This window comes from Pelodiscus sinensis, chromosome 17 (genome assembly GCF_052426305.1).
Source record: "Pelodiscus sinensis isolate ZL-2025 chromosome 17, ASM5242630v1, whole genome shotgun sequence".
In the NCBI taxonomy this organism is placed as follows: domain Eukaryota; kingdom Metazoa; phylum Chordata; order Testudines; family Trionychidae; genus Pelodiscus; species Pelodiscus sinensis.
Window position 1 is genome coordinate 12123723 of NC_143068.1, and position 13394 is coordinate 12137116.

At 46.5% G+C, this 13394-nt stretch overlaps 1 protein-coding gene across 1 annotated transcript in view; it reads right to left on the reverse strand.

The window, feature by feature from the left end:
• CDH4 (cadherin 4) overlaps nt 1-13394 on the reverse strand; it is an 821769-nt gene that overhangs the window by 311316 nt on the left and 497059 nt on the right. Inside the window, exon 3 of the mRNA XM_075901106.2 lies at nt 3655-3878. Within this exon, the coding sequence (XP_075757221.2) occupies nt 3655-3878 (224 nt within the window). The remainder of the gene's footprint in view (nt 1-3654; nt 3879-13394) is intronic.

Genomic DNA, 13394 nt, shown 5'->3' on the forward strand with positions numbered 1-13394 from the left:
CCAATTGTCCAGCTGGCTGGAGCACTTCCGGGTCCCAGTTGGTGCTGGACTATCAGGAGTGCCGGACCACTGGATGCCGGACAATTGGAGTTTTACTGTATATTTCTGCAAGAGTCAGCCTTATTTGGCCTGCAATCCCAAGGAGCATGACGAAGTACAGGTCAGTGCTAACCATCTCCACAGGGGATGTCTTTGTCAGGGATAAATGCCAGCGAACTCTGACAGCCAGGGACTGGGTAAGAGACTTATCACTAGCTATTTTAATTATCTAGGAGCTACACATTACTTACACAAAATCTCCCACAGATTTACGAAGTAAAATGGATGATTCTGATTGTCTACGCTAGTGTTTCTCAATAATTGGTCCATGGATCGGTGTCGGTTCCTTAAAATCTCCCACTATTTAGCAAGTCAACAAGTCAGTCCTGAGTAGAAAAGAAGTTGAGTCACAGACCGAATGTAACTGTTCTCAGAAAACGTTATATATATTTATTTGAAGTCTTTCAGGCAAATTGGAAAAGTCCCTAAAACAGGTTTTTCCTCAAAGCATTTTTGCTCGAGTTGTGTCATACCTTATAAAAGTACATTTCAAGTCTTTTCCTGATACAACCATGAAATGTTGAATATTAGGGTTGTAGTTTGAAACTAGATATTGTTGGTTTTTAGCACCACATTGTTATCTTTGAAAATAATCTCATGATCTTGTTCTTTTCTTTGGTAAACAAAGTCTTATTTTGCTTGCAAAAAGCATAAGGGTTTAAATAAAACTCAAGTCAGATGCCTGCGATATGGACCCACAATAAAACTGCCTGTGACCTTGTCATTAGTCTTGTTTTCCACAATTTTTCAGCCTCGAACTACACACTAATAAGGCTTTTTTAGAAAGGAATGATATGAATTTTAAAAAGCTGTAGCTTGTTCTGTTTTGAACCAGAGTTCAGTTTATATTAGCATTAGCAGAATTTTCAATCAAATATTTTACTAAAGCAGAAATGAGCAGTCTCTGGGTTTTCCTTCTGCTGCAATGAGAAGAAAATAGTACAGAGGCAGCATTACTTTGTTCCCTAGTATTTAATCACTGTTAGAGAGAAATGGGTTTTCTTTTGCAGATCTTCGCGATGAATAGATTTCTTGTAATTCACTGGCAACTTTGAATTTTTTAAAATTGCTTTAAACTCAAACACAAAATAATTTTTTTTCCAAAATGTTTAGCCAATCAAAACGTAAAACAAAATGTGTTCAACTCTAAAATGAAGCATTTTGGTTTGATTTCAGGAGTTTATAGGTTTCTGTTTGGGTTTTCTAAAAAAACATTAAAGACATTTTTGAAAGAAGTTGTCACTGTGAAGCCAAACATTTAAAATGTGTCATTAGGAAAAATGTCAAAATGAAACATTTTGATTTCTTTGGATTATTTTTTTCAGCTGAAACAATTCAGTGAAACCAACACAACTTCATGAAGCATTGAGATATATCTGCATTCCTCTCTGAAAAAAATTGCCCCGCTAGATTCTTTTGTTACTAAGTGGCAAACACAGTTGGTATAAAATACAGGGTTTAGTTATGTCTTCCCCCAAAAAAAAAAAAAAAAAAAAAAAAAAGAGAAATGCCACAGAAGATGGAGGAGGTGGCATATGGCTCAAAGCCGTGTTAAAATCCAGGGGTGAAAATATTCAGTGGCTACAGGAAACAACCCCCTCTAAGTGCTTTCCACCAGGTCCCCCAACAGGTGAAAACTGTCCCAGAAAGGACAGAGAGAAAGCAGGATCGGGCATCCTTGGGGAGTGAGAGGCTCTGTCATGAAGCATGTAAGACGACTTTGGCCTTTCTAAGCTGCCCCTGTGGTGGAGTGGCTCTGGATCATTATCGTCTACACCAGGTGCTATGGTTGTGAGTCCCTTGCACACGTACACATGCTAGCTCTCATTGACTTAGTGCAGGCATAACAGTTTTAGCAGCGGCAGCACTGGTAATGACAGCGGAGATTCATCTGAGCCATGCATGAAACCGATGAGTCTGTACTCCACACGGCTCGGTCATGGCTCTGCTCCTATAGCTACACAGCTATTTATACACACATACTAGGTAAATCAGAGGTAGCGTGAGTATCATACACACGCAGGTAAATCACACCTCTCGCTCTCTTAGGCTGTCTAGACTGCAGGGTTTTTTCGAAAAAAGTAGCCTTTTTTGAAAAAACGTCACCTGTGTCTAGACTACAGCCGCGTTCTTTCGAAATTAAATAGAAAGAACACAGCTTTTCTATTGACAGCAGTACTCCTCATTTCACGAGGAAAAATGCCTTTTTTCGAAAGTGCTCTTTTGAAAAAAGGCACTATGTAATGCAAACTGTGCTTTTTAGAAAGAGAGCAACCAGACTGCCTGGGTGCTCTCTTTCGAAAAAGCAGCTTGGTTTTTCGAAAGTACTGATTGTAGTCTAGATGCTCTTTTTCGAAAAAGCCTCTTTCGAAAGAGACTTGCAGTCTAGACGTAGCCATATTGTCACACATTGTCTAAATGGCATGAGGTAACCCTCAGACTGCAGGGCACGAACTGTTCCTTCCTTAGTCACTAGGTCGCCATGTCTTATGAAATTTCCCTAAGTGTCCAATGGTGGTTTTTGGAATGATCTTAGTTTATTTAACTCCAAAGAGAAGGGACATTAGTACTCAGCAGACTGGATACCTGCCACAAAGATGCCAAGTTGTTCCTGACTGCCCTTTTGGCCACTGAGGGCACTAGAAAGTGTTGCTTATCAGGCCAGAAATGATGCTCCAACCCTTTTGTCTGTGAAGAAAGTGTGCTAAAATGTGCTAGCAGGATCCTCCAGTGTGGGAACACACTCCATTTTTAGGGCTTTTGGGACAGATTGTTTGTTCCGAGAAATGTGTTGTTATAAAGCCATTGTAGAAAACTTCCCGGGTCATTTTGTCTCTTAGCCACATCAGTGGGAACAGAATCAGTGGGGTTATTCCACATTTACACCACTGCAACAGCACACAATGTGATCCTGTGTGTTTTGAGAAAAGGTTACAGGTAAACTCTGGGGCCACATCTAGACTGGCATGATTTTCCAAAAATGCTTTTAACGGAAATCCAGAGAGCTACATGGAACAGCCAGTCAGGGGCTGCTGGCAGGCAGAGATGCCTGTCTGAGAGTGCTCTTAGGTAAGCACCTCCCAGCCAAACCTGCCTCTGACACTCCACCCTCTCCTGCACCCAACTCTCTCCCAGACCCTGCACTCCCTCCTATGCTCCTTCCGCAGGCCAGAATCCTCTCCTGCACCCATACCTCCCCCCAGACCCTGCATCTTACTCCCCTGACCCAGGTCACAACCCTCTTCTTCACCCAAACTCCCTCTCAGACCTCACTCTCCTGCACCCCAGTTCTCAAGCTCTCTTCTGTACCCAGCCTCCATCCCAGACCCCACACCCGCTCGATAAAAAGTGCGGCCTTTTACTACTTACCAAAATCTTGGAGTGGCCCCCATCACAAATATTGCCCCCCCTTGGTCTAGGTACATTTAATCCTGCCTCAGTGCATGAAGATGGTCTAGATGACCCCTTGAGGTCCCTTCTAGCTCTGCATTTCTGTGATTCCACGAACAACAAGAGGCAATTTTAATTAAGCAAAGACTGCCCTAAGGCCTTTACCTTGTGTCCATTGTGCTGTGATTTCTCCCCTACCAGTAATCTGACCATGGTATCCCATCTCTCTAGGGCCTGGTGGTCCAACGCAGTTACCATAAACACTGTCTGCTTCGAGGGGATTTGCACCTGGTGGGCAGCATATATGGTCCCATCTGTCCTCACTTTGAAGTCCAAGTTGTTGGTTTCATACCGAATTCCGTTGTTCCCAGCACAGCCACTAAATTTCACTAGAATAGGAGGCAAGAAACAGAGACCATGCCTTGAGATTGACAGATTTTAAAAAAAAGCAATCAAACCCAAGTTTCAGACATTTAATTTTCAACTTCATGCTCTCTATCTCTAATAACCATCAAGGAAATTATTTAACTATTTCTTTGACCTTTCAGGAATGCTCTTGTGCTTTATCTCCATCCCCAGGGAAGAAGCTGTGGGCCGTTTTTGAAGAATTTGATACAGTTTCATTCAATCTAAAACACAGCTGTTACCCATTTCTACAAGTGGATTTCTCCCTTGTCATCGTTATCTTTTATATTCAACTAGAGTCTATTACCCCACTGTGGGTATTCTTTAGACAAATTTTTTTTTGCATAACCCTTCAACAATTTACCGACTAGACAGATATTGTTCCACACAATACAGTCAAGTGAAAGAGTTGGAATGCTGAAACCTGCTACAAACTGCAAGGAACACATTAAATATCATCAGATCAAAGTTCTCGTTCTTATAAACCTTTGTGAATTTGTAGGTAAAAGTAATTTAAAAATGAGATTGAGAAACATTGTTTATGGATGCCACGTTGAATATCACAAAAGTTATGTTAAAAACAAAACAAACTACCCTGTAACACACTCAATAGATTAGACAGGATTTGAACCTGCAAGCCACAATGTTTTTGACTGCTCCAGGAAGCCACCAGAAAAAACATACACCCTCTGAAGAGAAACACACTACAGCAGTTAAAGGAACTGCAAATGGATTTACAGCGATCTATCTTAGGGTATGTCTACACTACAGCGCTAACTCGAACTAACTTAGTTCGAATTAGTTAATTCGAACTAAGCTAATTCGAATTAGCGCAGCTAGACTTAAAAATTAGTTCGAATTAGCATTTTGCTAATTCGAACTAGCATGTCCACATAGAGTGGACCCTGAACAGAGGTTAAGGATGGCCAGAAGCAGTGCCGGCAGGGCATCAGATTAGGACTTAGAGCGTGGAGCTGCTGTCTCAGGCTAGCCATCTCAGGCTAGCTGTGCTTAAAGGGAACCGACCCCCACCCCGAACAGACAGTTCTCAGGGGTTCCCCGCTTGCAAAGCAGTCCTGGCTTGGAGTGCCCTGAGTGCCCACATGTGAAACATCACAGCACTCGGCCATCACCCTGGCTGCACTTGCCACAGCCTGCCATCCGGGGGGAGAGGGCAATCGGGGGGCTGCAGGAGAGCTTCCACCCCGACAAGCCCACAGAGCCAGCCCAGTCCTCCCCATCGGGGGTGCGTACCCCATTCCTCCCTCACCTTCTTCCACTTACCCTTCCCTAGCCCCCCTTCCTGATGTACAAAATAAAGAAAACGTGTGTTCAAAAATAGAATCTTTCTTTATTGAATAAAACTGGGGGAGACTGGGAAAAAGAGGTGGGAGAGGGGAAGAGAGAGGCTGGAGGGGGAGGGCAACTAAAATGATCAGGGGTTTGGAACAGGTCCCATATGAAGAGAGGCTAAAGAGACTGGGACTTTTCAGCTCTGAGAAGAGGAGATGGAGGGGGGATATGATAGAGGTCTATAAAAGCAAGAGTGTTGTGAAGAGGGTGCATAAAGAAAAGTTCTTCATTAGTTCCCATAATAGAAGGACTAGAGGACACCAGATGAAATGAATTGGTAGCAGGCTTCAAACTAATAACAGAAAGTTCTTCTTCACAAAGCAAATAGTCAACCTGTGGAACTCCTTGCTGCAGGAGGCTGTGAAGGCTAGAGCTAGAACAGAGTTTAAAGAGAAGTTAGATCAAGTCATGGAGGTTGGGTCCATGGAGTGGTATTAGCCAGGGGGTAGAAATGGTGTCCCTGCCCAAAGTTTGTGGAAGGCTGGAGAGAGATGGCACGAGACAAATGGCTTGGTCACTGTCTTTGGTCCATCCCCTCCAGGGTACCTAGGGTTGGCTGCTGTTGGCAGACAGGCTACTGGACTAGATGGACCTTTGGTCTGACCCAGTACGGCCATTCTAAGCTCAGGGCTCAGGGTCGGAGGTCTCAGTGGACCACCCTGATTTTCATGCAAACCTGCTCCTGGGTGGCCAGGCTGGCAGTTCTCCTGCCCTAGACGGCCACTTTCCTGTGCCTAGTGCAGAGTTCGTGGACGAGGTCCACGATGTCTGCACTAGACCAGGCGGGTGCCCGCCTCTTGCGGTCCTGGCCAGGCTCCCGAGAGCTGCCAGCCTGGTCCCGGGAAGAGGCGGAGGGCTGGGGGGCATCGGGTGGCTGGCTCATGGCGTGCCGGGTTCAGGGTCTGCTGGCTGGGTGCTGGCAGGCTTACACCTGGCACAGGCACTGTAGCCAGCCCGTGCCCCTTTAAGGGCTCCGGGGCCGGGAGGGGGGCATAGGAGTTTCCCTGGTGGTGCCCAGAGTGGCCACCAGGGAAAGCTGTGGAGGGCTAGCCTCCCACTAGTTTGAATTAAGGGGCTACACAGCCCTTAATTCGAACTAGTAAGTTCGAACTAGGCTTAGTCCTCGTGAAATGAGGTTTACCTAGTTCGAACTAAGTGCTCCGCTAGTTCGAATTAAGTTCGAACTAGTGGAGCGCTAGTGGAGCGCCTATGAATGTTAATTCGAACTAACATCCGTTAGTCCGAATTAACTTCGTAGTGTAGACATACCCACAGGTACTTAGATGGCTCCTATCACTGTAGTATCTGAGCACCTCACTGTCTTTTATGTATTTATCCTCTGAATACTCCCAAGAGGTAGGAAAGTACTATCATTACACAGGGAACAGAGACAGAGACATTTAAGATATGTCTTCATAGCTTCTGGGATTCAGGCTGTGGGGCTGTTTCAGTGCTGTGTAGACTTCTGGGCTCAGGGCCCCTGGTGAGTCGGCTGGCACGGGCCAGCTTTGGGTTTTTCTTCTCTGTGTAAAAATACCCTTAGGAGTTTGTCTAGACAGGGATAGTCAGGAAAATTAATCCAAATTAACTAAAGGTATGACTTTACAGTGGATTAGCTCAGCAGCATTAAACCCCTGTGTGGCTACTTTCATTCAGAATTCAATTGGCTTTAATTCACGATAGCTTAATTCATTTTGGAAGTAAATTAAACTAAACCAAATTGAGAACACTTTAATTCCAAACAAGAGGATTCAAACAGGGGTTTAACTAATTCACTTCAAATTCTGACCTTTAGCTAATTCAGATTCATTTTCCTGAATGTCCTGTTGTAGACAAGCCCTAAATGACTTGCCCAAGGTGGAATCTAGGTCTCTTGAGTCCTAGACTAGCATTCCAACCACTGGGCCGGCCGTCTGCTGCATTATGCAAAGTGCATTTCTAAATGAGTTTAGTATCGAGATCATTTCATAACTGTGCTGCTTACAGAGGCTTTCCAGATTATATATTTATTTAAACCATTTTAGTGCATATTTTTAATCTAGATGCAGTTGGAACTGTCAGCTAATGCTGCCATAAATTATGAGTCACCAACAGCAAGTGTCACATTTTGCTGATAAAAAACACTGGATAAAGTTACCTAGTATTTAAAAAAAATGTGGGTATCAAAGCAATTATAGTAGGTGGATTTTGTTTCAAGCAATTTCACTGTCACATTTTAGGTGATTTAATTACTGTTTATTCCTAAACCCAGGGGAAAAAAAGCTCTTCACTGTTTTGTTTTCTAAAGTGTGTTATTTTACGACTTCCCTTTGTTGTCGTTGCATGGTTGGTAGCAAATAACTTCTATGCCTGTTTCATCTGGAATATTCAGTTTAACCCTCTCCCCAGCTATCTGTGCCTCCCATCTGTGTGACACCAAAATATATTTTGCATAATAGGAATGATTATCTCCTGCATTGCTGTAAGTTCAAATAAAAATAATTACAGGCAGTCCCCGGGTTACGTACAAGATATGGACTGTAGGTTTGTTCTTAAGTTGAATTTGTATGTAAGTCGGAACTGGTACATATTGTAGGGGAAACTCTAGCCAAACATTTCTCCAGAGCTCAGTTTTATTCTCCCGCACCTCACTTCCCTCAGTCCTTTATTCTCAAGCTAAGGTGTCTGCTGAGAAAAGCCGCTCTGCATCTCCCTGGTCTGCTGGGGGGAAGCAGCTAGTGCGGGGTTGCCTCACCCCGTTTGTAAGTAGGGATCCGATGTAAGTCGGATCCATGTAACCCAAGGACTGCCTGTACTTGCTTTCTCTAAGAAATAGTGTATTACATTATTGTTACCTTTATTTTGGTTAGTATGGATACGTAACTTTGAACATCTCCCTACAGACGTTTGGAAAGTGAGAAACACTCCCTGCCTTTAAGAGTTTACAATCTGCATCAAAGACACTGAAGGAGACAAATACAGGAACAAAACCCAGGAATTTTCTGCGCCCCTATCTTGGAGTTCTGTAGTCTCAGGCCCTGTCACTGATGTCCTAGAAAATGGAAGATGGTCAGGAGCTTAAAGTTCTGTTCTTACTAAGGTAAAACTTCTGTTGTGATGAACAGGGGTGCATCTAGACTGGCATGACTTTGCGCAAAAGCAGTCGCTTTTGCGCAAAATCTTGCTGCCTGTCTACACTGGCCGCGAGTATTTGCGCAAGAACACTGACTTTGTAATGTACAAAATCAGCGATTCTTGCGCAAATACTCCGACGCTCCTGCTCAGGGATAAGCCCTCTTGTGCAAGTATTCTTGCGCAAGAGGGCCAGTGTAGACAGCCACGTTAATTTCTTGCGTAAGAAAGCCCGATGGCTAAAATGGCCATCAGAGCTTTCTTGCGCAAGAGAGTGTCTACAGTGGCACAGATGCTTTTGCGCAAAAGCAAATCTTGTGCGCAAAGGCACATGCCAATATAGACGCTCTCTTGCGCAAATACTTTTAATGGAAAAACTTTTCTGTTAAAAGTATTTGCGCAAAATCATGCCAGTCTAGACGCAGCCCAGGAGTTTTGCTGGGTTAAGGGATGGTGAAAGACTACAGAAATAATCTTCCATGATGTTAGTAAATACTGGAGATTAAGGATGTGAAGGGGTAACTGGCTGATCCTTACTGGCTAACGATTAACTGGTTCCCTAGGAGCAGCCCTCCGTCCATGCCCTGCTGCGGGTGGAGGGCTGCTCCAGCCCTGGCAGGCAGCCCTGTGTGGCTGGGTCTGGGAGCCGACAGCTAGTCCCAGCTCCAGTGTGGGAGCTGGCAGAGCCAGAGCAGCCCCAGCACGGGGGCTGGGAGCTGTTGGCAGCCCCAACTCTAGCATGGAGCTGGGAGTGGGAGCCTTATGGCTGGAGCACTGAGATCCTGCTTAGTCGATTAACCAATTAAATATTAGGTTAACCTAACATGTATCCCGTTAACTCAGGGGTTCCCAAACTTTTTGACACGGAGACCAGTAAATCCATTCACAAGCTTTTGGAGGACCGGTAACATTCATTTGCATATTTGCATATTCAATAAGCAAATGATGAATATTCAAATAAGTTGTTTCTGGTCCTCCCAAAGCCTCCAGTGCCAGCATCAGCAAAGCTTTTGATACAGTCACCCACAATATTCTTGCCAGCAAGTTAAGGGAATGTGGATTGGATAAATGGACTGTAAGATGGATAGAAAGCTGGCTAGATCAGGGTTTCCCAAACTTTTTACGTTAGTTGGAAGCTGTTTTTTGTCAGTATTGTCTTTTGCAGCCCAAAACTATAAATGCATATTAAAAAAAAGAATGAAAAATGAATAAATTTTCAGTGTTTCACCCGGCTGCATCCTCCACCCAGCCTGGGCCAGGGCTTGGGCAACCAGGCACCACATGAGCACTTCAGGAGGCGGGAGCAAGAGCAGATTGGGGGTAGGGTATCTGGCTAAGAGGGAGGGTGCAAGGAAGGGGAGGGTTGACAGGTGTCCGGTTTTGTACTGGACAGGCCGATATTTGAAGGTTTTGTCTGGGAAAGAAATGGATACATTACCAGACATATAAAATGCCTGGTATTTTCTAATTAGGTAAGTTTTATTATAATTAGGTGTATTAGTCCTTAGCTGCCTGGCTGGTAGATGTGCTCACACTGTCTGAGTATGTCTACCTGCTAGGCAGTTCGCAACTACTCCAGGGAAGGTATGTGGGGGAGAAGGGGGAAAAAATGGAATCCCCGGCCAGACTCGCTCATCTGTCAGGGTCTGCCCAGGTCAGTCCCGCTCTCCCCCTTTACTCTTCCTGATCTCCCCAGTCCAGCCCTGCTGCCCCCATCCAGCCCTGCTTCCAGCAGCCAGTTCCCCCCGCCACCCACCAATCTCCCCCGGTCAGCCCCTTCCCCCGACGACCCTCCCCCCCACCAGTCCCACTGCTCCCATCCAGCCCTGCTTCTGGCAGCTGATTCTCCCATCCTCCTCCTCCTGATCTCCCCCGGCTAGCCCCCCACCCTCCCCCATGCAGCCCTGGTTCCGCTGCCTGCCCTCTCCAATCTCCGCCGCTGGACAGCCCTGCTACCCCCAACCCTGATTCTGATGCCCGTCCGCCACCCCAACCCTACTTCTGCTGCTCCCCTCCTCCCCATTTCTGCTGGACAGTCCCGCTGCCCCCAACCCTGCTTCCGCTGCCTGTCCACATCTCCACGGGACAGCCCCACTCCTGCTTTCGTCACCTGCATCTCCACGGGACAGCCCCGCTGCCCCCAGCCCTGCTTTCGCCACCCGCCCAGATCTCTGCGGCACAGACCCACCGCTCCCAGCCCTGCTTTGGCCGCCCGCCCGCCTGCTCGGATCTCCACCGGGACAGTCCCACTACCCCCAGCCATGCTTTCGCCACCCGCCTGCCTGGATCTCTGCGGGACAGCCCCGCCATTCCCGGCCCTGCTTTCACTGCCTGCCTGGATCTCCACCAGACAGCCCCACTGCCCCCAGCACTGCTTCCCAGCGGCTGGTTCCTCCCCCCCCCTCCTCCCAGCCTGTCCTGCTCTGCTCCCCTCCCGGCAGCCAATGCAAGGCCTGGTTTTTTTTTTCCCCCGCGGTCCAGTACCAGGCCGCGGCCCATAGTTTGGGAAACGCTGCGTTAACTGATTAACTGGGATTTTACATCCCTTCTGGAGATTGCTCCAAACCACAAAGTTCGGATGTGGAACTAAATCGCAATGTTCCCAAAGTCTGTGGCTGTTTAGACTGAGAATTCTATTTCAGGCCGGTTACAGCTGCTGAAGTCCTGGGATCACTTTGAGATACTGCCACAGGTGAAAGTAAGGAGGTGCACCTTGGTGCGCAGCTCCCGCAAGAGCTGGCTGAGCAATGGCAAAAAACAGCAGGGGAATATTTAAAGAATCAGCAGGGACCCATGTAAAGAACTGGCAGGGACTCAGGAGCTATTTAAGGAGGGGGGGAGCTATTTAAAGAGCTGATAATGGGCTATTTAAAGAGCAATTAAGGAGCTATTTACAGGGGGTTTCTCACACTGCTGAGGATTTCCCTGCAGTAGTGCCCCCACACAGACAGCTGACAGTTTTCTTATGGGCAGGTAAGGTTACCTAGCACCAATTCCCCTACCCCAAGATCAAGGGAGGATGAGGCTGACAAATGCACCTGAACCATTTTTTCCCATCTGACCTCCATGTTTCCCTTCCCCAATCTATGCTCACAGCTGTTCACCATCTCTGGTCCCCATTTATTCCCCTTCTATCACTGCAGCTCCAGTCCGTCCCCACATATTCCTCTTCTCCCTAACTTCCCCTCCCAGCAAATGTTTGCATGTGTAATTTCTTTTAAAAATATTTTAGGGCTGTCTGAATATTCTGCTGTACTCAGATTACATTTCCCCAAAATACAAAACCCCTTTAGCAGAGGCAGATTGTAAGAACATGCCTTTTTTTATTTTAGATTTCACACACAGGCTATGTCTAGACTGCATTGCTTTTTCGGGATACCTGCAGCTCAGTTGTTGAGTGTGTTGTAGGGTTGCCAAGTGTCCGGTATTTTCACCTCCTGGCCGGGAAAAAAAAAATCAGAAAATACTGGACATTTTAAGTGTCCGGTATTGTCACATTACCGAATTGGAGGGAAGCAGCCAGATCGCTGCTGCACCCCTAGGTGGGGGTGTTGGTCCCAGAAATCTGTATGAAAGGGAGCCATGTGGGGTATTGAATGGGAGCTTGTTGTTTTCTGATCCTGTGTACACTGTTTATGTGAGTATATAATGTCTGTGTGTGTAGATCTGTAATCTGTGTGGAAACTGAAGATTTCCCTGCATGTGGTTAAGCACTGGGCAGGGCCGAGCCTGTGGAGCCTGTGGACATGCTAATTACCTGTGGGACAATGGTTCTCAATGGGCCAAAGACACACCCAAAGAATGGGGGCTGTCCTGAGAGCAGCCAGCAGGGAACACAGAGAGGCTGAGGTCCAGGTGACCTGCTACATACTAGAAGAGGCCAGGAAGGAGTATAAAGAGGCCATGTGGTCGATGCCATTTTGTTCTCAGCTCAGCACTTCATCCCAGAGGCAGCACTGCAGGGATTGAAGAGCCCGGAAGACCTGTGAACCCATCCTGATCGTAGGATGTGCAATAAGAACTTTTAAACCAGCAGCTGCAACATCTCTGCTAGAGCCTGCATCGAGAACTGGGAGATTCGGTGCATGTAACTTACTGTACTTTAATAACCTTACTCTTAGGCTTTTCTTTCTTGTAATAATAAACCTTTAGATATAGATTCTAAAGGATTGGCCTAGCGTGATTTGTGGTAAGGTCCAGAGGGTAAATTGACCAGGGATCTGTGGCTGGTTTCTTGGAACCGGACAGAACTTGTTCGGGGTAGGTGGGATTGGGTGCTAGGACCCCCCACCTGTGTATAGGCCCGGGGCCATCTGGGGCACGGATATTGCTGGGGTGTCGGAGGGGTTTCGCTCGGGAGGCTTCAGGCAGGCTGCTGAAGCGCTCTGTGAGACTGGTTTGTGGCCTGTTTGGAGAGGTCGCCAGTCAGGGGGACTGTAAGGAGCCCTGGATTCGAGCAATTCGCCCTGAGCGGACGCCCTCAGCTGTGCCCAGACACGGCCCGGTCCGTCACAGGTATTTTCTGATTTTTTTTTTACAGAACAGGAAGTGAAAATACCAGACTGTCCAGGTCAATACCGGACACCTGGCAACCCTAAAGGTGCCATAGGACTCCTCCTTGTTTTAGCAGATACAGACTAACACAGCTACCCCTCTGAGATGGTCCCCAAAAAGCATTGTCAGGTTCTCCAGTCAAAAGTTAAGAAACAAAAGTTGGGCTAACAGAGGAGCTTTGTTAGGGAGTTCAGAGGCAGAGGTTGGGGGGAGGAGTGGGGATACACTTAACACTCTTTAAGCTTCTTTAAACAAAACCAAAGCCGCCTGATTTCAAAAAAGAAACATCAAGAAAGGATAATCTCTAGGGCTGTGTCTAGACTGCATCCCTTTTCTGTAAAAGGGATGCAAATTAGACATATCGCAATTGCAAATGAAGCGGGGATTTAAATCTCCCCTGCTTCATTAGCATAAAAATGGCTGCCGCTTTTTTTCTGGCTCGGAGCTTTGCCAGAAAAAAGCGCCAGTCTAGACACGGATCT